Below are 27,949 nucleotides of genomic sequence, written 5' to 3'. Positions count from 1 at the left end.
GCCCCCGGTCGCCACAGCGACAGTCGGGAGCTGAGCTGCGCCAGCGCCGGCACGTACGCTGCCCCGCGGCTCTGCGTCGTCCTACAACCGCCATGACGGCTGCGAGCAGCGCGCTAGGCCGCAGTTGCTGCTTGTAAGGCAGCGGGGCCCCGGCGCAGGCCTGGGAGCTGAGGTGAGCCCGGTTAACAGGCCCCAGCGTGGAGCCTTTGGAGACTGGAGACACTGCACGAAAGCTACAGGTTCAGGACCAGCATATACCATGCAGCATGAAGACCTGTCTTCAGTCAGCAGTTTTGAATTTGAGTATGGCCTCGCTCAGATTTAGATGATAATGAAAGCACCAACACACAGGAAGTGTTAGTATGAAGATGCTGCATTTCCCAAACCTCTGAACGTAATGAAAATAAACATCTTCTGTAATTATACTGGATGAACCCATAGATCACGTTACAGGGGTTACACAGTGGACTCTAAGAAGGAGCTGGGGGATGAATGTATATAGACTTGATTTCTTCTCTCAAACTGATGAACTTAAGTAACCAACGCGTCATCTCAATTAGTAGAAGAAACACGGAGTAAAAATAGTCTATCTGCATTAGTCCATTTATTTCTCCATTTACTTTAAAATACTCCATTCCAGCAGAATCTCAGCAGCGTTTGGCAGCATACCACAGGTGACTTTCAACGTAAACATTGTAAAGGCACCAACAGTATGTCTTCTGCATTTTTTCAACATGTAGAATTGCCCATTCTCTTAACTACTGTCAGAACTAGTACAAAACCAAATTAAATTTTTGATCAGGATCAAAATCCGTTGTAACCTACAAATTCAGTTTGTTTAGTGAACCTCTGAAGAGACTTGGCCTACATCCGCCTTTGCAATGTTGTACGTCCAGAGTAACTGCTAATTCTGATAATTGAAGATGCAAGATCAGTGATGCTAGGCTTCAGATATGAAACTGAAGGGCATTAAAGAAGAAAACATAAAATTCTCTACTAAACGCACAGATAAAACTAACCATATATAGGCTACACTAACTACTGCAAAGGTGCAATTTTCCTTCTGAAAATCCAGTGAATGTTAGAAGTCTGCTTCAAACATCTGAATGCCTTGTGACAAGAAGGGTATGATGCTGGTACCCGAAAATGGTTTGTAAATCGGGGCAGAGTGATTTAACTGCGGAAAGGTATGTCTCATGTGCCTGAACAGAGATTTTTTAAGGTTTATTCACTGACTTCTTTGAATGTATTCTGTGACATTCACTTGGAAAAAGAGGCCTTTTACTTGCAACAGTAAATCTAGTGCTAGCTGTCCAGCAGAAACTAGTTTGATACCTAAAACAGAGCCAATCAGTTTCCTGTTTAATGAACATAAACCTGTTTTGATTCATGGAGAATTAGAAACATTGAAATTAATATGAATTTGTGTGCTTGAAAGTGTATTGGTATTCATTTATTTTTTGGCGGCTAGAAGGAAAAAACAGCTACTTTTGTTATTGCTTGTATTAAACACTATTTCAATTTGTCAAAATTGTTGCTTAAACATGTCTAAGGCATATTACCCACAGAAAGCAGGCATGATTTGAACATATATTTCAGGTCATAGACAACGTGACAAATACACTTTCTCCTAGTATTTGGAGAAAGGATGCATCTGCAGAACTGATCATACATAATGTTGGAATGCAAGAGTTAACATATTGCAATAGGTTAATTTCTTCAAGGAATACTTTGATACATGTATTTTAAGCATATTATCTGTGAATAGACAGAATAGAAGTTGAAGTTCATTTCACAACAGAGATGTTCTGTATACGCAAGTCACATGGTTAGCTGTTTTTGTAAGTATAGGTAGTGTTCTGTAGTCAGGGTTACAGTTTGTTGTGTGGACCCTAAGCATTATATGGGTGTAGGGTTTTCTTCATTCAAGCTTTAAAGTTACATTTTAGGTCAAGCATTTAATTGTAGTTCATAAACATGCTTCAGAAAGTCATGAACCACAATGAGTTACTATTTTATCTCAAGAAGCGTCATTATGATTTCACCCTCGTGATCACAGTACTGATTCAGTGAACATTATAAAGCTAAAAAAAAAAAAAAAGGCCCAAAATGCCCCTGAATATGGAATCGGTGTTAAAAAGCCCTAAGGAAAAGGCAAAAATTCCTCAAAATGGAAGTAGACAAGCACAAAGACACAGTAATATTTGTTGCATATGTATAGTGTCCACACTCCTCTGTTGTCATTAATTTAATTATTGGCCACGTACTTCATTCAGGGGACAATGACACAGTCTTCTTGGCACAAATCAAGGGTTTGTTATGTAGCAGAAATCATACTTCTAACCTTTTAATGTGCAAATTGCATTCCTCTGGGAATTTCCACAAGAAAAACCCTACAGTAAGAATGCGGTAATTGTCAGAAACAGCATTGGTTCCTTGGCACAACTAAAGTCATTTGGTATTATTTCTCATTACAGTTTTATGCAAGACATTTATAGGAGTTTAAAGTGACATATCTATTAAACATCATAAATCTTATCAGTCATAAGATGTCACAAGATGACACAAATTAAGGAACTGCAGGTTTTTGTACAATGATATTTTATAAACATTTGTAAGAAGTTTAAGGCTTACTTCTAAAATGAAACTCGTATTTCCATGTCCTCATACAGAAAAAAATCACAACTTACTGGCATCACTTTTCCTTCTTCATCACAGACACACATTATAACTTCCACATTTCTCTGAGTTGTTTTATTGTATTTATCAAAATCTCCATACAGCAAAGTAATATAAATGTCATTTCTTATATCTCCTAAAAAAGAAATCAAAAGGTTAAAAATCAAATAAAATGCTGTGAGAGCGTAAGGTCAACTGAACTTCACGAGAGTACCTCCTTTTCTGCAGTGAAACAGATAAAAATGTATTATTTTCCATCTCAAATTTTTAGCTCTGTTGTTCTTAGCTAAGAAGATACTACGATGTGAGGTGAAACGAGCCACATGGGAATCCTCACAGTGACTTGAAGCAATTCTCGTCCTGCACTGACACCTGCTGGTGAGGTGACGGATGGTGCTATTACTGAATTTTCCCCAACTACACAGCTGTCTTTCTAGTGGAAGCTTCATAGTTTAATTCTGTTCTCCTGTGAGCAAATTAATATTACTTTTAAAAATATCGAGATTTCACTTGAAGAGTTGGGCGGGGGGGGGTGTTGTTTGTTTTTTTTTCAAAAAGGAACACTGGAGAGAGTGAGTGACTTTAATTAGAAAATACCTCCCCATAAATGCAAAAAAATCAAAAGCTTGGAAACTCATGTGTTTATTATTATTAAAGGACAGTGATAAGTTACAATAAAAATCAGGTTAGTTTAAAATTCAAGTAAGCTTTCACCATAATCTACTTAGATGACAAGAAAGTTATGTACAAGGAGCTGGGATTATCCCTCACTGTCTTGATTTTATTTTTTCCTGTTTAAGTACTAGGAATTACTTTCCAAGGATTACACTATTTTATATAAGCCTCTAATATTGGAACAAAACTTACCATGAAGAGGGAATTCTAAAGAGCTCCTGAGTTACCCATTACAGAAGTAATGGATAGTGAGTAAGTAAATAAGGCTGCAGCTGATGCTCATTAACCTAGGGAATGGAAAAAAAATTCCATTCCTATTATAGAACAAAGCATCTCCTACCTGGCATAATTATTTCAGGAAATCCTAGCTTTCTAGCGACAACGGTGGTTCTATCTACAAGATGTGGATAGTCCTTTCTAGTTTGAATCACATCTCCAACAAGCATTTTCACAGTTACCCAGAGACCTATTAAGAGGACAAAAAAAAGAGATTACATTTATGGTAAGGAAAAAAGAAATAATTCTTTTCAGATGATTGCCTTTTCTACCCACCAAAATAGTGATAAGCATTCACTTCCCCCACTTCCTTCAGCTGAACATAAAAACTCTATAATCCAAAACTGTAGCTAATAATTTAAATAGTCTGTAAGATTCTGCAACAAACTCATGATTCTTCACTTCCAGCTTCAAAGTTGAACCATCTCCATGGTGGTGCTACAGCTTTAACATAAAAGCCTCTCTCTAAAATGTAAACAATATAAAATGAAGTTCCACAAAAATACCTTGTTACTTTACAAAAAAAAAACAAAAACAAAAACAAAAACTACTTTACCTTGTCCACCACTGTCTCCTTTTGATGCAGTGACTTTGCTTAGGAGACTGTGTAAAAAGTCATTCTCTGCCACTACCCTGCAAGGAGAAACAATGTCTACTAGGAATAATGTATCAAACACCATTCAAAGCACAGATGACAAACCGCATCAGTCCTCTCTGCACTGCTTGGCCTCGTTATGATACATTCTGCAATTTCTTTATCTCTCACTGAGTTACAGACCACTCACATTAAGCTTATGTGTACACTGAAGTGAAAAAGATTCCATCAGCAACTTTAGGAACAACATTTTGTGACAGACTGACGATATGAAAGCTTATAATTTTGTAGGAATGCACAGCGTGAATGCATTCACCAACATGCCAGTCCAGTCCACTTTCCCTGATAAACAGCCTAACAAATGAATTAACTTGGAATTTTTTTCAGCTACTTTTGAAATTAGAAACAAATTCTCACATAAGAAACACATTGGATCAATTTGTAAGCAAGTGAAATATTAAACCAGTGTGTCATACATGGAGTTTTCAGAATTAAATTTATTCTTCATGGTACATAGCAGCAGTGCTATGTAGAAGGCACAGATATGTTTCCAGTGAATACTGGCATCTCTGCATTTGATCTCTGAGTATGACATTTTTAGCCAGCTGGTCTGGCATTTCTTTTGAAGATAGTTAATGTATGACAATTCAACTATTTTTTAACTGAAACCAAATTTTTGCTCAGATTTTTCTCAAATTCCAAACAGAATCAAACACATGAATTACTAGTTATCCATACTTGTAAAGCTTACTGTTGAGTATGTATAACTATTTAACTTGGGTTTTGTTAAATAGGACATGGTACCAGCTGTCTGAAGGAGCACATTCATAGATATATACATTCATTTAACATGCTGTGTAACCCCTGTCAAGTCTTAAATGCCTTTTAAAGTGATACTTAAATAATTACCAGTATTGCAACATAAAATTAGTAGTAGGAAAAAAATATTTTTTCTTGAAATATTTCACAAAATGCTAGAGCCAAAAAGGTACAGAAATATTTTTGCGCATATAGAAGAAGATATCTATGACTGTCTTACGGGTGAAAGGGAATGAAATGCTGCTTTTCTTCATCACTTTCAGCTTTTCCTTTTATGATATCTGTAATATCCATAACTAGAAGAGTAAAAGAAAAATCATCAAAACACGTGATAGCATTACAAAATAACTCCTCTTATTTATGAATGACATACATTAACGTTCTTGTGCCTCAGGGTAAATACCAATTTTTTACTAGCAAGCAGTGTAGCCCGACAGGGGTAGATTTGCGGGGCAGAACATTTAGTGCAAAGTGCATACTACAAACATGATGTTGTGTAAAGGGACTACTTCAGACTTGTTTTGGTCTAATCCTGCGAATACAGGTATGAGTGCGCTGGTGATGCTCTTGGGTCATAACCGTTGCTTATATTTCATCTGCGAGGAATTCTATTATTATACTCTGCTACTGTGCTTTGGTTTGCACTGCATAGCAGTTAAGGATGAATTACTAGGAAATGAAATTTAAAAGCACATTTCTGCTCTGAACTAAAATGCTAATGTAGGTGCAGTCTTTATGGACTTAAATTAAATATGGAAGATAGCTGATATAGTTGTTTTGTATTCTGACACGTCTTGGTAGAGATTTCTATGGTCCAGGGCTGGCAAGTATCAGGAGACATCAGTTACCTGCCACTCCAAAAGGCCGCCTTAGTCCTTGTGTGTATTTCTTTGAGTTACTGTCTTTGAGATCCATCCTTCCAACTCGGACTATTTGACAAACTAAATAAATTTTGTCTCTGCTAAGGTCCTTATTGCCAAGATCCTAAGATAGAAAGAAAAAGAAAAAAAGAATTGAAATATTACTTGTGGAAGAATCAAGTTGTGAAATTTAAGCAGGACCTCCAGTAATAAATTGAGCCCCAGTAAACAAGGCGGGGGGGGAACCAAACTGAGCCCACAGAAGGAATGAAAAACCTGACGGTTTGAAGTTTGAAGAAAATAGAATGTAAGATAAATAGACAAAATAGTAGTAATCAAGAGGTACAGCAGATAAAAAAAATCAAGTCATCAGTAAATCTACAAGGTAGCAAATTGGTTTGAAGAAAGGACACTGAAGCACTGTGACTGTCTTAAAGCACTCAATGACTGGTCATCTTGCTCTGCTTCTAAGATTAGTTCTGCTTCCTTCTTCATTTTACTCAATCTTCAGGAGTTCTGATAGTGACCACAAAGAAGAGACAATCCAATTTGCACATATGAAGTAAGATAAACTGGAAAACACTTACTGTGAACACTACTTTAAGGTTGTTGAGCATATCAATTTCTTTTGGAAAGCCTCTACTCCCCCATCTCACCAAGTAGTTCTCACTGTTTTGAAGATAAATATCTTATTGTCATGTGATTTAAAAATTCTTCCCTTTCACAATATATTAAAAACCACAGTACATAACAAAGGTTGCATAACAGACAGTCTGTGGTGAATGTTTAAATCTAATACCAGACTAAAAAGACAAGAAGAATGGTATGCAAAATACCATCAGTAAGTTTTGAAAAATAACTTGAACGTAAGACAGAATGGCACCTTTTTTGGAGGAAAAATTACCATCATCATAATATGTTTGATGGGAATACTCAACAGAATTTCAACCAATCTTTACATTTATAAGTTACTCCCATTTTGTCCCCTTTTCAGCACTTTACTACAAACACCACAACATTCCCCATCAAGAATACTCTCAACTTTGAAGTGGTCTCAGGCTTCTCCAAAATTCTGAAATGTTCAATCCAGGAATTACCTATCAAAATATTTGGGATCCCTTACCCTACAATTCTTTAGTAGCCACCAACAACTAGATCTGGCCACACTTCCCTTTCCTTTTGGTTTTCTTCCTTTTACTTATATATTCTCGACATTGCTAGCGTGTTGGCAACTATTTTACTTCATTTTGGCTAGCGCTTTTTGCTACTCTTTTGCAATAAAAAAAAAAGCATACCTTATAATTGTTAATTTCTGCGGATCATATAGTGACATAAAGAGTTCTGCATCCTCTCCAATTCGGCAAACAAAATTCCGCACAAAGACGTATAGGCTGTGGGTGGGGGATGAAGACATTCGGGAGTATGATGCATAATCTGGTTGATCCTTTGACTATTCAGGAGGAGGAGAATCATTAGCTAGGTCCATGAATTAAAATGGTGGGATACTACAAGCTGTTTCAATGTTTATCATATGTAACAGTTAATCTTGAAAAAATCATAGAAAATTTGGATAAAAATACTTGTTTCCAGCAAATAAGCATTGCCCTGTGTATTCCTCTGAAAGACACTACTTAATAATGTAGACATGACTAGCAAATAAGTTTCTGACCCTCCGCAATGCTTTACCAGTGTATCAACATCCTTTTCTACTATGAAGCTAGAAAGGTAACAGGTTAGAAGGTACAGAAGTGACATTGGTATGGAAGATCCCACCTTCCTTCCCCAAGCCTTCACTGTATGCAAGGAGGTAGAAAGCTCAGACTGCGTTCATCAAAACACTGCACCCAGACTAGGGAGCTACCTCCACGTGCAAATAATGAAAAAGTTGGTGACAGATGCCTTGAATCAATCTTTTGTACTACTTAGAGGATTTATTTGGTATGAGTAAGTATGGGATTTTAAGTATATTATCCTTTCCAGGTAGGTGTCTCCTTTTAGAAATGGAACAGGCATTACTTTACTTGATTAATATTTCCAAGGAACACAATAGTTAAGCTGTTTCTCTTCCCTTCTCTCTTCATGAGTGGAGCTATTCTGAAGTCCTTTACTAAAATTTTGGTAAAAGACTGTGCCTAAATAATTTGACAATGTAATCATGTACAATGATTTGACAATGTACAGCTATGCTGTAAGAACTCAAAAACCCTTTAGGAGAAGAGAGCAGGGAGTGGACCTGTGATCCTTATGGATCCCTTCCAACTTGAGATATTCTATGATTCTATGACTTCCATGTCTTAGGCCAGTTCTTCAGCTACTACATAGTTATATAAAGGGTGCAACTTTTTCGCAATTTTTAAAGGGAAGAAAAAGTATCAAGAGATGATTTTTAAACACATATATTGCAGATTTATATGTTTTTATATATAGCAGAAGGCCTACTATCCACATAGTAATGGGGTTTCAGTATGCTAGGAGCACTATCAAAAAAAAATACACCTCTTTGAAGAGACAAATAACATATGCTGAGATCATGATACAGCTGAGCAGGTTCACCAACTCAAAAATAGGCTCCTAAATTCTACCTACATCCAAGTTTAACCACCAAGAAACAGCTACTTAACATCTGATGTCCTGAAGCTCTTCGTATCCATTGCTTGTCTCTATTCTTTAAACAAGTCAGCACAGTCTATTGCAGGCTACCAAGTTTGATTTTCCTTATATTGTCAGTTAATTACATTTTGATGCCTGGGAAGGAAGATTTATTTAGTGACACTGATGAGAACAACTCATAAGGTATTTTCCAGTGATTTGTCATGGACTTTACTAAAGTGTCATGACAACTCAACGTTTTGGTTTTTTTTGTTAAGTGTTTTACTTGCTTCATTACCGTTTACTTCCTCATGAATCAAGAAAAGAACCCAAGTATTTTACAAATCCTTGAACAGATTTAATATAGAAAAAGGTCAAGGAAGTGTAGTCACCTGCACTGCATTTTAAAAGATTAAATTTATGCAGTTATCAGCTTTGCTTAGGCATGCTCACTTCTGGTGTCCACAACATTTTTCTGAGTTCACCCGAGTTCCTCTTTAGCGAGCTTAAATTCTTCAACTCCATCAGACTAACTAACAAGCAGCAACATCTAGTAAACAGCTAGTGTTGTCACAAGATCTTCTAAAAAAGAGCTTTGGTTAGTCCTAGCTTGCAGCCTGAACTCCAAATATGTAACTATTCACTACGCGAATTAGCCTATTGAGTAGCCCACAGATGGAACAAGGAGACATATTTCCATTTAGGAATCCAAGAATGGATTTAGAACCAGCTTTAGACACAGGCTTTCAGCCTAGACCACAGCCTGAATCCAGTGCACAAATGCAACTAACTCAATTTGAGGCTTAGCCATATTTACAACACATGAATGTGAATCTACTCTTAATTAGTGAATCTACTCTTAATTAGGCAAAAGTTTCCACCAACTTTTATGGTAGAAGGTTATATCATTCAACCTTTGTACTGGTTTTTCATTTTGATTTTAGCAAAGGAAGCATTAAGTTTGGCCAGTCGTTCCTACCATTTCCTCCTTAATTCGCTCAGTGATTTTATTAGTTGCTTCTTCATGTGCATGAAATAGGCTGATGACACTGGTTTTATCTGGATCCAAGATATTTCCATCTTCATCTCTAACTATTAGATCTAGCTCAAGTATCCTGTGAAAATACAAAGGGCATAATGACAGGGTTATTTCCTTTTACAAAAATAAAGCTTAGAAATGTAATGCACAAGGAGCTGCTTCAAGTTTTAAAGCAATAATTAAGTTTAAATACATGCAATAGCATTACAGTGAAGAAAAATTTAACTAAACCCCACAATTTTCTTCTCAAGCTGTTGTACAGTATTTATCTATTTTAGGAGTTTATAGTAATGTCACCAACACATTTAAATGCCTGCCACATAAAATAGATTCACCATGTTCGATGACTTCAAGCAGTCTTCATCTCTGCTTTCTAACATACAACCTTTGTAATGAAGATGCATAGTTTTTCCTGTTACCTTCTGATTTTATGTTGCTCTCTTACCCTCCCAGTCCCGTTACTTAACAACTATGCTCTTCTCCTTTGCTCTCATACAAATCATGCCTTTTTTCCTTCCACCTTTATTTTTTCCTTCAACATTAAAAACTCAAGTCTTACCTCTATACATCTTACATATTCTTCTCCAGAGTGTCTCAGGGTTACCTCAGTCAAGAGATACCCTTTTTTGCCTATCCAGGATCTCACTACTCCATCGCCCTCTAAAATTGGTCTACTTCATGCCAGACTGTACCTTTCACAATATCTAAACATGTACTGGCTGCCCTTATGGCACTGCTAATGTTGTTTGAAGCATTCTGTATCAGACTGTGAGCCATCTTCATCACCTTACGTGATTACCCACAACCTCTCCTGATTCGGTGTTCAACCTCCTCTCCCAGAATGACCCACTCAAGCTCCACTGTCATTCCCCTTTATTCCTTCTCCACAGTTTGGCAAGTTTCCTTCACACATCACAACTCAGCCCCATACTCTGAGGAACTTACCAGTACCATCCAACTTGCACTTTTCCTCTGTACAATCCCAAACCATTTTAAACATCCCCTCCACCGCGCCAGGGGAGGTTTAGATTGGATATTAGGAAAAATTTCTTCACTGAGAGGGTGGTCAGGCATTGGAACAGGCTGCCCAGGGAGGTGGTGGAGTCGCCATCTCTGGAAGTGTTCAAAAAACGTGTGGATGTGGCACTTCAGGACATGGTTTAGGGGACATGGTGGCGCTGGACTAATGGTTGGACTTGATGATCTTGAAGGTCCTTTCCAACCTAGTGATTCTGTGATTCTGTGATTTATCAGAAATCTCTGCATCCAAATCACAGTGAAGTTAAAGAGTTTCATAACATCTTGTGGTCATTGTTTATGTCTAGCCACAGGTAACCGAAGACTTGCAGCTGCATATAGGCCTTCAGGCCACAATAACCACAGTCACTTGCAATAGCTAAATACAGTTTATAGGCAGATTCCAATGCCTATAAAACCAAATGAAGATTTGTTTACCAAGCTCTCTTTCCCCTTATGAGATGGTGGAGCACCACTCAACCCCACATAACCCCATTTTTGCCAAAAATGTGTTGTGTTGCAGTGACTTTTCTTTAGGAAGAAGCAGACAAGGCATTTTGTCAAATAACAGTTCTCTCCTTGGTAGTTTCACTTCTATTGCCAGAACCAGAGTTCTGCCTGGAAATTCCCTAATAAAATGTGGGGCGGGGAGGGGGGCAGAGGGGGTGTGGTGCCTTTAGCAAAGGCTCTGTACACATCAGACTTTTGCTATTCATCCACCACACTAAGATCTCTTAGCACCACTTCTGAAGTGGTAGCATAACACTACTAGAGGTAGGCTGTGTTTGTGAAGGATGGACAAGTTTTGGGTCCTGAGTACACAGATATTATATGTATGTAAAGACCAGTTATCTGACCTCAAATCTTTACCACTGACAAGCTCATATGTCTATAATTAACAAATAAATTAATATTTCACAAAGGTGATTTGCTATGGGAAGCCTCAACATGGTGTCTACTATTATCACAGGAATAACCGGGAGAAGTTTGAAAAGGAAGATTCAATATGTATACATATCACATTAATGAGTTACAAAACTGGAAACAGGAAAACTTTACCATCATCTCTGTTCTAGCTGGGTGCTTTAAAATAAGCCATGTTTTCCAGTAGCAACATAGGCCACTTACTTGTTACCATAGTCAATTTTGGAAGTGACTTTCTGTTTGAGTTCTTTGAGCTCATCTTTTGGCAAGGTCCCAGAGAGAAGCTGTGACCGCCACTCCATTAAGTCATACATCATAGACTGCACCTGCTGGAACCGCTCACTCTTGTTCGTCTAAGATATAGAAGAAAACAATAGGTTTCAGGCATCAAGTTGAAGCAAAACATTGGTCTTGACAATTAAAGGGTGTGTCATATTTGATGCTAAATGATTGCAGGAGCAAGAATTAGGCAAAGTACTGAGCCTCCCTCCTCTCATCCCACAAATTAAGGAAAGAATCTCCCATGTGGCTGTAAAGAAATTACATTAAATTTAAACTGTTTGTATGGGGATAGGGAATTTCTGTTTTATTTAATTGTGTTGTTTTAAAATTCATTAACTAAGTCTCATCTTATAGAAGCAATATAGTTCCTTATGAGATACTGATAAGAGCATGCTGGGAACAACATTTCATTGTGGTATTAATATATTTCAGAGAAAAATGAGAGAGAATGCATAGAAGTCACTAAAGCAGTTCCAGTGTCACTCACTGAAACAAGAGAAGTTTTAATTGTTGAATTTAACAAGCAGAACATTAGAAATGACACGTTTCAGAAAATATATTCATGAGGAGAAACTACACCATATTCAAGATTTCTTTGCCCCAGCAGAAAAAAAGCAAAATCCAATGTCTGGGATCCTGGAACAGTCCGTGCAAGTTCTTGAAACAGGTTATCCATTAGAAGAGACTACTCAGGTACTAGAGAATTCACCATCTTTTGATGTTTTTGCAGTCAGCACTTAAAGACTTTTTGTCCATCAGACTTAGGTTAAACAACTCACTAGAATCAGTAGGGATTAATGTAGGGTTGCAACAAGCAAAATATCTATGATTATGCAAATGTAGAAATTAGGCTTCTATCCTTCAATTTCAAATTTTATCTCGCAGAGCCTTGTAGTCTAAGGATGGGTATAATATCATTAAAAAGGTTTGGTCTCTCTATAAAAGATAGTTGAGGCCTGCAAAAAAGAATTTCAGGTCCAATTTAAATATAATTAAAAATTCATTAATCCCTTCTATAGTTCTGTATTACACAGTGGGCATTACAAGCATATGCAAAAGACCACCGTGACTACAGGTTGCTTGCTTACAAGGAACACAGATGCTGATGCAGTGGCCATTTTGACTAATACCTCTGAATTTTACGTATTGGTAAAAGTGCTCACTGGAAAAAACAGTTTTCTCCAAAATGGAAAAAAACATGTTTTTCTTCAAGAAATGTAAAATTAAGATACTGAAAGTAAAAAGACTGACTTGAAATTGCCAATTGTTAATAGGTACATGCTCACAGTAACCCTTGAACAACTGATGTTCTGGCATCCCAAGAACATGGTGAATCTTTTTCAAATGTGTCTTAGTTATGTTTGATATTCCTATCTTGAAACTTGTCAACTCTACAAAGAACAATTGTGAAAAATTTATCAGGTACAGGATACTCGAGGTTGAAACCAGAGGCATGAAGTTACACCACTGCTCAGCAGTAAGTCAGCCTCTTAATTTACAGCCGTTGAAGAAAATGGTAATCGTCTAAGCAGTGATGAAGTAGTAATTTCTTAAATCCTCACAGATCCTGCCCTGCATCTAAGAAAAGGCACTAATTTGAACAAGGCCTCAATATGCATAAATAAGACTAATTAACAGGCCACACATGGCATGCAAAAATGTCATACCACATAGAGCTGTTTCCAGATGCTTCCCCATTCCCAGAGAGTAGTGGTAATAGCAGGAATTATATTTTCTGTATGTCTAGGAAAGAGAAGAAAATTTAACACCATGAAAATGAAAAAGAGTATCTGAGTTTCATGGGTTTATATCATAGTCACTGTGTTTAAGGCAAACAAATGCCTTAAAACTCATTCTTTATCAGACAAGATCCTTAATGTAATAAAACAGTTAAATTCAATACCTTTTCTTTTCAACAGTAACTTCCTTGATGTGGATGAAAGATTTAGGAAATATTCCCTGTTGGAGGAGAAAAAAAAATACAATCCACTCTTATTGTTTAAGATCATTTAAGTAACAAATGAGAGCTTTCCAAAACGCACTTCTTCTAAATTTTCTTCATAAAACCATGACTATGAACATAAACTGTAATCTCCAAATTAACTGCTGCCTATCTAGTTTTCTGTCCAGCTAGATGCATTTCTGTTTGACATAAAAATATTAAAAGTTTTGTCATATATTTTTCCGCAAACACAGAATGCATAAGATTACAGAAGAAACATGGTCTTCCACCCCCGTCCACCCATCTACTCGCTCAGAAAACAGTACCTACAGTGTAAATACAGTAAAGAAACATTTTTTCTGTGCACCAGCCCATAAATTTCTTGTTCCAGAAAAAAAATGTAGTCTAACTTAGAGCTCAGCTAGATTATCAAACCAAAGGAGAGACGGTGATAGAGGATCATTGCGTCTGGTAAAAGAAATCTTGATAGACAGAGGGAGTCCCTCTGGATGAATAGCAAAATGGCCACTGACATGAAGGATAGTAAACTCAACGTTTACTTTGGAGCATAAAAACTAAGATCACTGTGTGTAAGACTAAAATTGCTTTAAGAAAAAAGAACTACCTTTCATTTGCAATGCACAAAGAAGGGAGACACTTAGTAAAGCCATAAACTCTCAGTGCTCCTACGTATACATGGTACCACTGCAATTAAGATTATGGTCTCATTTTGTACTACCTAGGGCCATGCAGTAAGATGCCCAGCAAGATGTAGCAAAGGAAGCAACAGATTTCATGACATTGTCAACATGCATTTTTAACTGACCTATGTGGAAAAAAAAATATCACCAGACAAAATGATCTAATACGATGTGTCCATGTTCTACAACAGCTAGAATGTTTTAAGTCATCTTAAAAGATCCATGACAATCCTTACATTAACTAGCAAAATTCAATAACTGACATTCACGTGCAGTACTTTGTAAAGTCTTTCTCTCAATTAGACTTCAGCTTTTCTAGCCGTTTTCTTTTAGCACTGGATCTTAATCAAAGCACAATCATGCCTTATCACTTCCACAGTTTTTCATTAAGATTTAAGTTCAAAACAGTCCATGAAGAAGCAAAGTAAAAAAGAAGGTCCTATTAATAGTAAATTTAGTGAAATCTTAGTATATGAAATCAATAATACTTCTTAAAACATGTTGTGCATGTTGACCTTGATGAAACCCTTTAGCAATATTAAGAATTAGTTAAAAGGAAGTGGTTAGTTCTGGTATTTCCCTTTTTAGTTTTAGACTAAATTTTAATAAAATAAAAAATTTAATTAGAATAAACAGCAGGAGCGTTTTGAGTCAAAAGAAATGTCAAAGGACTATTTAAAACACAGTTACAGTATGGGACAGGATGGAAGGATGTTTAGCCATTCTCTCAGATCCACCCTCAATTATTGCAGATCAACCCAGCTGATAGTAAATACTCTGGGTAGCTTCCACTGAAATACTATGCTGTATCAAGAACTTATTATGGTGAACTACCTTATCACTAGCCTGGCTTCCATCTCATCTGTGATGAGCTAGAAATCAAAGCAAACAAATAAGGTGTACTATGCAGTTTTATTGGTGCTCATAGAACATGTAGAAGTCTAGCGAAAACAATTATGCATAATTATCACAAATAATTATTCATACTTCTGTCTGTTAGGATGTGCAGTGATTGACCAATGAAGTGAAATAGTAAATCAAGCATCTAATACTTCCAAAAGGAAACTAAAATATTTTACTATCACATACAGTTTGAAAATAGACACAAATTAGTTGCTGTAAGTTAATGCAACTTACTGCTAATACCTAAAGCCATTGAATACAAAATAAGAAAAAGGAGAAATGTACAAGTTAAGACTGTTGTGATTTTTTTTGTTCTCTGCCAACAACTGTCCCTTTGCTCCCCAGATACCTCTTTTTAAGTGGCTGTGAAGGTTTTATACATCCTTTTTCCAGGCTACAGAGAAGCAATTGCCATGAAGCATTTTTACTGTAATATAAGGCATGAGTGTCTAACTTGCAAACACCTTTGCATTGCTGCAAAAAAATATGATACTAAGAGCAAGTTTCAAAAAATGGCTTTTCTTCTAGAAAAGTGCGTTTGAAACTAAAAAGTAATTTTCTTGTTACCTAACTCAGGAGTCACCATGCCGAGGGTAAAAAGTATTCATTTGTGGCTTTCTGTCTTTGGGTGTAAGAATACTGACTTCTTTTAATTAATATGATTTTTGCATATTGGAGATCTATTTAAGAATTTAAGCCTGATGGGAGTTGTTTAGATTGAATGTAGCCTAAAGTATTCTTAGAAAAAAGTGCTGAAACAGACACATCTAGCAGTAAATTAACTCCAAAACTTATTTCAAATGATGCATTCAGCAGTCTGTGAACCTGAAGGCACAGTAATTTTTTATTCATTGACCTGCTTCTCCCAGTCCTTACTTCTAATATTTACCAACATTGTCCAGGACAAACACTGATCATTGTATTAATTTTGAAAGAGAATGGAGATAGCTGACTTCAGAGATCAGAATATGACTGTCTAATTTAAAGAGATACTAAAAACCCCAATTCATGGGTTCATTGCTTGAAAATAGTCTCCGGGGAATGAATAGCGTGGTCTTACCTCTGATCCTTTGTGTCTTACTAGGTAACCTTTGTACCAATCTAAAAGGAAGAAGGAGTGCACTTAGTATGACAACACACATGCATAAAAAAGCATATAATGAAGTCATGGTTTTTGTTTCATGTAAGAACTATCCTAGCATAGGATGTTTAAAAATTAATAGTTACTTCAAAAATACATAGATGAATGTAAACTGAATATCAGGAAGCATATTTGGCATGACTTGCACATTAGCAAGTACGATTATATGGTCTACTTTCAAGTCTTGCATTGCAAGTACAAATAATCTTACATGGAATTTAACACCCCCATGCTCACGTAAAAAAGGTAGGATAAGCTGTTTTGTAATGTAATATATAACACACACATATATATGTATCTGTCTCAATCAAGATCACTCATGATACCAGGTAGCCCATGAAGATCGTAGATCTTCTGATTGTGTTCTAGGTGTAGTATTAATCCAGTACAGTACATGCTGTTATTTATCCAGTTTCCTTGAATGTAAGAAGAGTAAGCCATTTTTCTGCCATGAGAAATTACAGATTTTGGACCCAACTCGAATAAGCAGCTTCCTAGTGTACAATTCAAGTTAGAAACTCAAGAAAATGAAGGGCTATTATGGGGATTCAGCTCCATTCATAACTAGAAACTCCTTTTTGAAAGAAAGAAATGCAGTATTGCAGTAGTGGCAATTAAAATACTAATTCAGACTTTGTTCCTTCTATGCCTCAGTTAAATCACAATAAACTTCTATAATGAATATAAAATGAAGAGTTCAACCTACTAAATTACAGCAGAAGCCACATTCCATCATCAAACACGACCTGCACAGCAACAGAGTTGAATACTACTTCGATCTCACCCCAGAGAAAGCATTTGATGACTAAAAGTACATTTTCTGACTATAATTTCATGAACAGATATCATCTCTTTCCTACCACCTTTTCTCTCACCATTTCTAACACAGCACTGGTATTTCAGCCATGCAACCAAAGCATTAAAAAAAAAAATCCCAAACCCCAAACAGTACTGTGAGAAAGGCAATGTTAAAAGTCTCAGGAAAACCACTGACCTCAAAGACAGACTCAGGACAGATTTTTTTCAGGTTTCTAAGCACTGGGATTTTTTTTCCAGTATCTTCTCAACAATAAGACTTCCAACTTACTTCTACTGAATTATTTTCCAACCTAGTGTTTCTGTGATTCTGTGATTCTGTGATTTGCACATAGTCTCCCATTTAAAACCAAATGTGTAAAACCTATTTCATCCTGTTTGCTGTGACTGCACACATATGTTCTGTGCATATAGTTTGTATATGCAAAACAAAGTAAAATACTATATGAAATGAGCACAGGAAAAAAATCCTGTTACTGTTGGTTACTCTTCAGCTGCAGCCGGCAGCATATTTTTAAGATATCTGATAAAAGATGAACTTCCTCACTTGCACATGAAAGATTCTACTTCTTCACTGACAAACATATTTCATAAAGCAAGCTATGACATAGCATGATAAGGGCAGAGGATTCAGAAAAGACTTCTGGATAAAAAATGATGCCGTAAGATCACCACTCAACTTGCCAGGTCCATGTTGATGCAGAACTTTCATTTTTTAGGTGAGGACATGCGTCTGTTGACTAGTAGTCTGATGAGTGACATCAGTATTTTCATGGATGCTTAGAGATAGTTTCTCTTACAAATAGAAGAAAAAGAAAAAAATATGCTTCTGTGTTCCAAAACATTGGAGGAATGGTTTCTCAGATGCTTTTCTCTTGAATACCTAGTTTCCATGCAAAACAACCTAGAGCTCAGTGAAGTGGAATCGGCTGGGCTCAAACAGCTTCAGATTCTTTGTGGCCTTATGACCACAACATACGAGCTGTCTTTTAACACTGAGCTGTTTCTAGAACTGCATAATGCAGCTGTTGCTCTTTCTTTTTAACATAACTACAGTTAATAAGATACAACTGACAGCGGAAGTAGGTTTAAGATAATTTTACAATACATTTTGCAAAGCTTGAAGCACTTCCTTAATTTTTTTTAAACTTCTACCTGGTCAAGAACATCACTGCACACTGAAAATAACTTACAATTACAATAATATTTGCAGATATCTAAGTGTTGAGTTAGTGATAATAATTGCACCCTTGTTGCATTATACTAATAAAAACGTAAGTAGCTCTGTCAGACTTGGTAGAGAATTCAGTAAGTATGAAGGAACGGGTCAAATCAATATGGAGGAATACCACACCACTACAATATCAACAATTAATTCAGCTTCACAAATGTACAGACATTTATGTTCACTCATTCTTCCACTGCTTGTATTTATTTTAGGCTTATGCCAGTTGGCCAGATAGGTCAACATAACAACAACATAAGTTTGGATCAGCATATCGATTATCTATGGTGCATGACTGGACTTGAACTTGTGCTGTTTAGCATGTTCAATAAGTTGGCTGGTTTTCAGAAGTGTCTCTATGATGCTGACCTACAGACTACTTTAACATACTAGATTTCCATCTTATACTATAGGATGACTAGAGTGCTGAGTATCTCCTAGCAACAAATATTTAGTTTAGAGGCAAAAATGAACTCCATTAAAACTTCAGTCAAATCTGACATAACTTCCATCAGGTATATTACAAGCTGGTATGAAATTCACAAACTCTATATTGACCTTGATGACTTCCTTATTTGGTAACGGCTTCCCAAATAAACCACACATACCATAACATTTCTGATTTTGGCTCAGAATAGACCACCACCAATAATACAAATAAGAGCATTAGACAAAAAGGATTAAGTTATTCACACAGAGAAACCTGTAGCCTGAAGGCAACTGACTTACCTTCAGAGGACTCCAAGATATGGACCACATCACCAATCTGTAGAGGCAGTTGCAGTGTTCCTGTGCCTTTGAAATTGTATATAGCTGAAAAATTAAATGACAAAAATACTGTTTTTCAATACAGCCATACAGTACACTTGTAGTGAAAAACACACATGGTTATTAAGATTCTGATACTAGAATAAATACAGTAGGATAAACACACACAACCATAATTCTATCAACAAGCTTCATCTGTTACCATTACTTCATCTCTTTTGTGAAAAGGCAAAGGTATTGGAAATGACAGGTGCTGAAAACAAAAAAGCCCAGCATATGCATGAAAACAAACTATTTATAACTGCTCTGCACAGGATTTAATAGCACCTATTTAGATGCAGGTCTTCAATATATACATGTTCATTACGCTGGAAAATTGTTAGTCTACTGCTCTGACTAAGAATTTAAATGCACAGTTTACAGAAGTTTATGGCAACATTGGTGAGGAGGGGCACAGAGATGCATATGAAAACTAAATTTATTGAATTCTTCCCTGTGTTTAGATGCTGCACCTTGACATGAAACTGTTTCATATGGAAACAGTAGTTTTGTAATTTTCTGTATTTAATAACTCTGAAAAGAACACAGGAGCAGCAGATTCTAAAAGCATTCTAATCAGAAGTTTATCTACGTGTGGTTAAGAAACAGCTACGTTTCAGAGAGAATTCAAGAAAATAAGCTTCTTTACTAGTTCTTACATTCTACGGCTACAGGATGTGGGCTGCTATGGTAAGCATTTGTTTCTGTATAGTTTTTCTTCATGGGGTTGGTTATAGACTTTTATAGTAGAAGCATTAGAGTAGAAGCGGTTATTGAAGCTAGTATCACGCAGAGAAACCGATTAAAACATGTAAGCCTGAAACCACAATTGAATTGTACAAGTAGGAACAGTAACCAGTGACTAACTGTGGCCTCTGTTGTACAGTAAAAGTATCAGTTGGCAGAGTTTTATTCCTTTTCTCATGACAGTGTCCCAATCCATCCTTACATACAGAGCATCCAATCTTGCACTATTTTGGACTAGGGGAAAACTGATCTAGAATGCTGAGCCTACTTCAGTGTATTCCTACGTTCCTTTTGCTTGCCCCTCCAGGCTTCTGAAGCAGGATATTCACTTCAGCTAGGCCAAAATGTATACTGACACATTAAACATAATTTTAAGTAAAATGTTTAAGTAAAAAGTCTCAATTTAAATTGCCTTTCATGAAATTGCCTAAGGTAGAAGTGTAGAGCTAAATAGATTCATCCTCTTCATTTTTTCAAGTGTTCCATAAATTGTGTATCTTGTTTCTTTTGTCATCATTACGTTCATTATATTTTTGGAACAGAAATTAGGAGGCATTTCAGATTTAATTAAGAGGCTTATTGGACCAGAAATAAGTTCTTATTTTTGTTGCCATGAAGAGGCTTTCCCACCAGTTCCTTCTCCTGGTTGGGTAGAGCAGGGCTGAATCATTAAACATATGGGGGGAGAAAAAAAGGAAAAGAAAACCCTAAACTTTCAAGTGAGGCTCTGCTGTCCAGATTCAGCCATTTATTCAAGAGAATCTTGAAGACACTTCCCCAGTGATCCTCAGAGAACTGCCTTAGCTCAACACAAAACTGAAGTAGTAGATGTGTATAGTAGATGTGTAGTTGTGTTCTGACTGGCTTCCTTTCATTGTCTTGACACAGATTTAAAGAAATAGAAGATGGCAAATCAACCCTCCTAAGTTATCATGATGCTTAAAGACATGTTTCCACTGGAGTGTTGGGGGGGATGGCGGGGGCTGTAAGGAGGGGTGCTCTGTTTTCCTGAAATGTTGTGTTTGTCTCAAAATACAGATGCAAATTACTGACTCATATATTCACACTGCATATTGCTTTTGCTCTCTTAAAAACTTCATTTAACAGCAATTAATCTATTGAAAAGTGCAGTAACAAACTGACAAAGGAAGTGGCTGTATCAGCTAAGACTTTTCTAAATGAGTAAGTGGAAACTTAAAGAGAGAGATTTTACCGTAGAATTTTGATTGTTTGGTAGGATGAGTTTAACAAATTCCTTTACAATGTTTTAAGCTATAGACCTAACCAGACATTTTATGATACGAAATTATCTCCTGTATACCATTGCAAAAAACTCGATAAACCAACCTATTACCATCAGCTACCTCCAGGTGTATTATCTACAGCACCAGACAGCTTGATTATCGCATCTGCTAATTTTTGAATTATTAACTCTGAATGAAAATTTGACGATTATATCCAACTGTATCTTCTGTCAGCTGTGACTAATATTATTTCCCTTACAAACTGTGACCCTCTTATACTGCGAGTATCACCTCAGAGTTCACCAGCCAAGAGGAGGGTTCCCTTTCCTCCACTTCCCTCCATTGTTGAGATCTTTGGGGTTGTGTGTGTGTGTGGTTTTGTGTGCACAAACGTGTACTTCATTTGTTTTGCTCTTCAGAAATAGTATATAAAGAAACCCTGCATGGTTTTAAAGGTTTTTTTGGTCGATATTCACAACCATTTTCTTTAAAAAATACATTCTTCAGCCAATACAAAGAGAGGCCCCTTCAAATCACTCTGAAGAGCTTTCTGCCACTCCACTCCCTGGCATCCTCTATCCCAGCCATAAATACAAAAGGAGACTATCCTCAAGGCACAGAAGGTGGCCTGCTTGAAAACCCCAGCACTCATTCTAAATCCCAACAGCAATTACTGACCTCAGGAACAACTGATGTCATGCCAGTAAGATTAGTGGGAGAGATTTGGACAGCATAGGCCCTCCCCAGCAGCCACCATCAGGCTAAGGTGTTCCCATCAATAGCACAGCTGTGCGCAGATGCTGTCAGATTCTCCCAGGACAGCACAGAAAATGCCCAGGAACTCCAGCCTTAAGACAGTGTTCCTAAATATGGACATTAAGGTTCATTGAGAGTACAGTTAGCAAATTTCCTCCCAGATCAGCAAAGAATAAAAACTTTCAGAGCTTTTTTGAAAAAGTCTTTTTATAGCTCACCATAACCTCAGTGGTAATTTTATAGCCGGACACACACACACACGACACACAGAAAACAAACCAACCAACCAAGGCAAAACCCCCTTAGATTCCAGGTGTTTGTTTTAGCTCCCTCAGGAGATGAGCTGAAAGCCAGCACACCACAAACCCCAATATTGCTTCTGAAAGCAAGCCTAAGAAATACCAGGTCAAACTGCTAACCTAAGAAGGTTTTCCAAACTGAACTCTGCTCAGGTACAAGTTGGCTTTGAATTATACCTCAGGAAGATGGAAGTGATTCCCATCATTCCCATGAAGCGTGCCTAAAGAATCCTTTCTTCAGCCAAACAATATGTGCTGTAACAACGTAAGAAGCTTCCGTGTCTAATTCTGCTATCACTCACACGTACAGCCATCCAGACCTAAGTAAAGACATCTACCAGTGTCCATCCCAGCAGCAAAAAATGAGTATGAAGACTGAAGAAAATTCCTATGTTTCCATTTAACTCCTACATACCTATTAAAGCCACATCTGTCCGATACGATATGCACAGATAGACATGTGTATGCGGTTGAGTATATGCATGTCTTTAAAGCTTGTTTCATTAAGTCACATAGGTATGTACATGTTTTCCAAAGTGGAGTAATGAAAATCTGTAGAGGACATTTCTCATGACATTCCAAGACACAAGGTAAATCTAAGTCACTGTATGTTCAGAGTAGGGTTCCTGTTAAATTATAAATTCAAGCAACTGCAGATTGAGACAGAAGTACAGTTAACATATTAGAATTTAAATTATATGCCCTCAATTTAGAAGATGACCGGGGCGGGGGGGCAAATTGTACTTTGTACCTTATTTGCGAACATGAACACAAAAAACAGTCTAGAAAACTCACAGTAATCCAGGTAGTAGAATCACTTCCTCAAAAAGCTGGATTTCCTCAGTATTTATGTACTTCAAAAACCCAGGTTCTTGCTATTCACATGATCAGACTTTAAGCTAATGCAAGATGGCAGCTTTGAGCAAGGAAAATCCTACAGACCTGTAAGACTGAAGCCATTTATTATCCTAATCTTCCTACCTGTCTTTCCTGCTGGTTTTCCTTCATGTGAAGTTCCTACCCTGTTCTTTGTAACAAACACAAGTATTATGTTGTTTCAATTTTAAGACTCACCTTTTAATAATAACCCATGTTTCAAGTTGATTTCCGTGGCTACTTTCCACCCTTCCACTTAAACAGAATTTGAAAAATATTTCCAAGGTATAGCTTTGCTGAACCAGCTCTTAATTTCACTTTACCATAATAGGAGGAATATCACAAATTATTTCTATGTAATAACTCATGAACTGTTTTGCACATTCAGACAACTACTAATTAATAGCTCAGCAAGAATCCCATTCAATTTTATTTTTGGAATATGACAACTTTTCTTTTATGAGTAGTAATGTAAAAGTAGTACCTTCTTTCCTTACAGATCAATTCTTTGTGTTCAGTTACCATTTTCTTCTCATGAAAACAGGGTGAAATTACTCAGCAAGGACACTGACAATGCTCATGTGAAAATATTATGCAGTCCTAACAACTTCTGGAAAGAAAGCTACAAAACTTGTGTTCCAGTATTTCTGAGTTAAGGATCTCCCCTTAAATCTCACAGAGCAAGTGTCCTGTAAAGAACATGACATGGACGCAGTTCTAATGAGTATTTCACAGGTCAGAGACATGTACCAAAGCTCAAGGCAGGTTAAAGGCTAATTTTATTTATTGCAAATCATGCTCAGCAAAGGGTAACTCTTCAGTTCTCAGAAAACAAGCTGTTATCTCAGATAACAGTTGAATACAGACTTCTTCGCATGCTTAACCTTCAGGCCAGATGGAGGTTTTAGATGACTTGAGCTACTTATTTTCCTTCTTAAACACAATAAAGCCAGTACAGTTTCTAAGAACCAGGAAGTTCTAACATACCCAGCTAGTTGTAGGCAGATACTGTTTCTGACTCTTTACGTTTTCATAGAAAATAGTAGCATGGTCATTTTTCTTAAAAGTCTTTATGAAGAACAGAGTGTTTAACTGTGCTTTTCCCTTTTCTTAAAAGAAAGAAGAGATAAAGTGGATAAAGAGATTCCTTTCCCATCTTTGTCTTCATCTTACTTCAGTCTGCCTTTTGCAGTAAGATATACTTCATGAGGCTGCTGTTGTTTCCCAAGCAGCCGGAACAGTCTGTTGCTTTCAGGGGCTACAGACCATGTAAGTACAAAAGTGCAAAGCTGAATATCTGGAGCACCCTATTTAAGTAAAATACAAAAGTGGGCACACGTAGCCTGCATTCTACCATAACCAAGGGATTGTGTGGTGTTCCAAATCTACTCAGCATACTAGTGCTCTTCCAAAGCAGATTGGGCCAAACATTCTCAAGCTGAAATTGCTCTCAAACTGAAACTCTGCTCATCAGTGGAAACTGAAGACATCAGGCACGCTTCTAGTAAAAAACTTAGAAATCCAACGTGAGAATCATTCATCAGAGACTTGAAAAAAAAGATTTCCAAAAACAGAAGACAAAATAGCCCTATATGGTCAAAAAGCTTCCAGACTGTATTATTGAAAAAAACTTGTCAACTTTCACAGACTTCATGTCTCGGTAGACTCAGTTTGCCCATGTTTCTAGATTTTCCTGAGACACAAGAGGCATGCTTACAACAGACCTTAAATTCAAAAAGCACTTCATTTGTGACTATAGTGGTCAATACCCCATATTCCAGGCCTCACTACCCCCTGAGTTTCCTATAAGTAAACTTTAGCAATTACACTATTTTCCCTCCAATTTCGAAGTGCATAAATTTAATTTCCAAAAACCTCTTTGAACACATATTCAAAAAAGCCTGCAACAAAATCCTCAGTGTGACTGTTTCCCCAGCTGATTTGTTGGGGGGCTTTTTGGGGAGCAAGGGGGTGTACAGGACAAGACAACTTGGGGGGGGGATATGTGTGTGTGTTTAGCGTTTGTTTTTTTCTTTCTAGTTTGAGTTTTTAATAAAATTTTTATAAGTTATTCTGGGTGAAAGATTCTCCCCACTATTCTCACTAACTTATATAAGGAAATAACAAATACATTTAGTTTCCAGGATAAATAAAGGAACTTAAAACAGGCTGTGAGCTAACAGCTTGGCTAAGAAAAGGAACTCCTGGTTATAAACTAGAGCTTATTTAATTTTTAGTTATCTATTAACTTAAGGCAATTGTGCAAAAGCAGAAGTGGAACACTCCCTACTGAAGACAACCTACATGTACATGAAGACATGTCACATGTATGAGTACTTATATAACTAGTATTATATTATTGTTGGAAAATCCATTTGTCTATTGTTCGCATTTTCCGTATTCTGCTTTGCAGCAGACTAAACTGCACACATGGCTACTATTGTGATTTTTTTACAACTTATAAAAAACCTTATAATACAATGTTTAACAGAAGAACCTTTAACCCGGTAAACGACCTTATTTGGGGTGAGCAAAGAGACAGCAAGTGATAGTACTATTACCACACATGATGACACAGCTTGCACAGATTCTCTTTTACATCAAAATCATGTAAGTGCTTGTAGCCTAGAACAGCAGGAGAGGAAGCACAGGGTAAAGGAAATACCACCCTGTCTGCAGTGTCAGTTCTCCCCAGTGACCTACTTGAGATCTAAATTCTGTTTTGGACTTCCTGTTGAAAAGCACAATCATACCTACACTTCTTCAAGGAGAAGTTCAATAGGCACGGAGGACACATCTAGTACAGTTTGCAGAGCAGTGCAATAAACGATTATGTTTATGGTAACTACAGTGGAGGGAATCTATATTGAAACTACATGTGACAACGCTAAAAAGCTACTGTTATTTTTCAGTTTTTAAATGCTTTGTCATAGATTCCTTAAGATCTGATATCTGCCGGCTACAAACTCTACAAACTAAATATATTTACCCTAAGCCTCACAGCCACGAAACTTAAGGAATTATTTCTATAAACAGTAGGTCTAATCTCATTTGGCCTCTTATTAATCCTGCACGGGCAAGGGTGCACAGTCTTTGTTCTTGAGCAAGTTACTTCATGGCTAAGCAGGTTTACTTTTTTTTTAATGCATACCAAGGAAAAGGTATAATCTTTGAGAATTATTAGAGTATAAGGCAGAAGTCCATCTGCTGCTTCACAAACTGGATATATCACTTCCTTTATCTAGTTAAAGGAAATTTATCAAAGCTTTGATAAATCTGTTGTCTGTTTTTAAACACGAGCAAAGTTCCTTAAAGATACAGATAATCAATTGCACCATTTCCTATTTGGTGCACTTGATAATCCCTTCTCATTATTCATGCTGTTTGCAGATTTCTTTTAGTCAAATAGTGGCTGTTTGTTTCTTTAAGCTGATCTCAACAGTAGGTCAAGTGTAACTGGCTGCTTCTTAATTTGCATTTTACAAAGTTACAAATAAAAAAAAAAAGTTTTATTTTGCTTTCACCTTCACTCCTCCTGACACAAAACTACCACTGATGTCCTAAATGCTTATATGACAGCAAGTTAGTTTTACTGTTAATTGTAACCTCTAATTCAGAAGTTACATGTCACTGTGTTGGCACCTGGAAACTTCCCACGTCTCAGGACTCCTCATCCACATGATACAACAGATTGCAGAGTATTCAGTGAAGTGAGTAACATGAGTAACCCAAGTATGTCTTTAGCACATGAGCAGTTGTAACAATCAGACTTCTTATGCTAATAGACCTTTTTCAAGAATTTCAGTGTCTGTTGTAAACTGAAATAACCAGATTGAAGGAGACAACAGTCTTACCAGGTAGATGGGTGAGAGAAGGAGAAACAGTGGTTCTAGCAGACCACATTTCAGAAAGCGGTACCTGTACATAGTTGTGATTGCAGTGATGCTACCCTACAAGCTACACATAGTACATACTCACTTTAAAGTGAGAGTGCTATAGTTGTTAGAGCTGGTAATGTTTAACTGGGAAGAGCAAAAGCACTGGTGCATTGCCAGATCAACTGAAACTTAATCCGTGTGAGTTGTTTAAAACTCCTAAATTTGTGTTGTCTCTATGGCAGTTTTAATGGTATTGAAATGCTATTTTCTATTATTTGATTTCTTTTTATGCACTAAAATAAACATGTTCATGATAAGTGATTCAGTTAAAAGCTTACTATTTTGAAATAAATATTCTTGGATCAGAGGTAGAAAAGACTACTGCTATACAAAATAGCATATTCTGTATATCATATGTTAAATCAAACAGTGCAGTGAATTGTTCCAAAGAGCATTGTAGTATTCATGAAAACAAACTTCACTAAATTGTCATTCGTTTATGAAGTAAAAAAAACCCCACATTATTATGTGTGGTTTGCTGCACCTTTCAAATACCATCGAGACTACTATACCATACTGGCGTTTTGTATACTCGGTGATGGTATTGGCTATGAAGTTACAAAGAGGCAAAACTAGCCTATATCACGCTGAACATCGAGTCAGGCTATTTGGCCCCCATAATGTTAAAAATTATAGTGCAAGAGCAGCAAACCTTTTTTGTAATTACATGAGACTCATGCAGGCACAAAATGCTCCTTGTGAAAAGCTGCTACAAGTGAAGCTTATATATTATTCCTATTATATTCTTATTACTATTATTAGTGTCTAGCACTTTTATCCATATGCGAGAGAACATCCG

At 36.8% G+C, this 27,949-nt stretch overlaps 1 protein-coding gene across 1 annotated transcript in view; it reads right to left on the bottom strand.

Annotated features, from left to right (window-relative positions):
• Window positions 1-57: 57 nt before the first annotated feature.
• The window catches only part of LOC104625244 (dedicator of cytokinesis protein 2-like), a gene marked incomplete at its 3' end in the record, with an annotated part of 28,992 nt that continues 1,100 nt past the window's right edge, over window positions 58-27,949 (bottom strand). The window contains exons 2-17 of the mRNA XM_010292822.1: window positions 19,213-19,296; window positions 16,362-16,402; window positions 13,659-13,714; window positions 13,423-13,498; window positions 11,678-11,826; window positions 9,473-9,608; window positions 7,200-7,354; window positions 6,492-6,573; window positions 5,893-6,028; window positions 5,265-5,340; window positions 4,187-4,263; window positions 3,695-3,820; window positions 2,691-2,815; window positions 2,345-2,393; window positions 869-959; window positions 58-233 (exon numbers count right to left, since the gene is read on the bottom strand). Coding sequence (XP_010291124.1) covers window positions 58-233; window positions 869-959; window positions 2,345-2,393; window positions 2,691-2,815; window positions 3,695-3,820; window positions 4,187-4,263; window positions 5,265-5,340; window positions 5,893-6,028; window positions 6,492-6,573; window positions 7,200-7,354; window positions 9,473-9,608; window positions 11,678-11,826; window positions 13,423-13,498; window positions 13,659-13,714; window positions 16,362-16,402; window positions 19,213-19,296 — 1,635 coding nt within the window. The remainder of the gene's footprint in view (window positions 234-868; window positions 960-2,344; window positions 2,394-2,690; window positions 2,816-3,694; window positions 3,821-4,186; window positions 4,264-5,264; window positions 5,341-5,892; window positions 6,029-6,491; window positions 6,574-7,199; window positions 7,355-9,472; window positions 9,609-11,677; window positions 11,827-13,422; window positions 13,499-13,658; window positions 13,715-16,361; window positions 16,403-19,212; window positions 19,297-27,949) is intronic.

Source organism: Phaethon lepturus, unplaced genomic scaffold, assembly GCF_000687285.1.
Source record: "Phaethon lepturus isolate BGI_N335 unplaced genomic scaffold, ASM68728v1 scaffold22510, whole genome shotgun sequence".
NCBI classification, from domain to species: domain Eukaryota; kingdom Metazoa; phylum Chordata; class Aves; order Phaethontiformes; family Phaethontidae; genus Phaethon; species Phaethon lepturus.
This window is presented reverse-complemented; position numbering and strand designations above follow the sequence as displayed.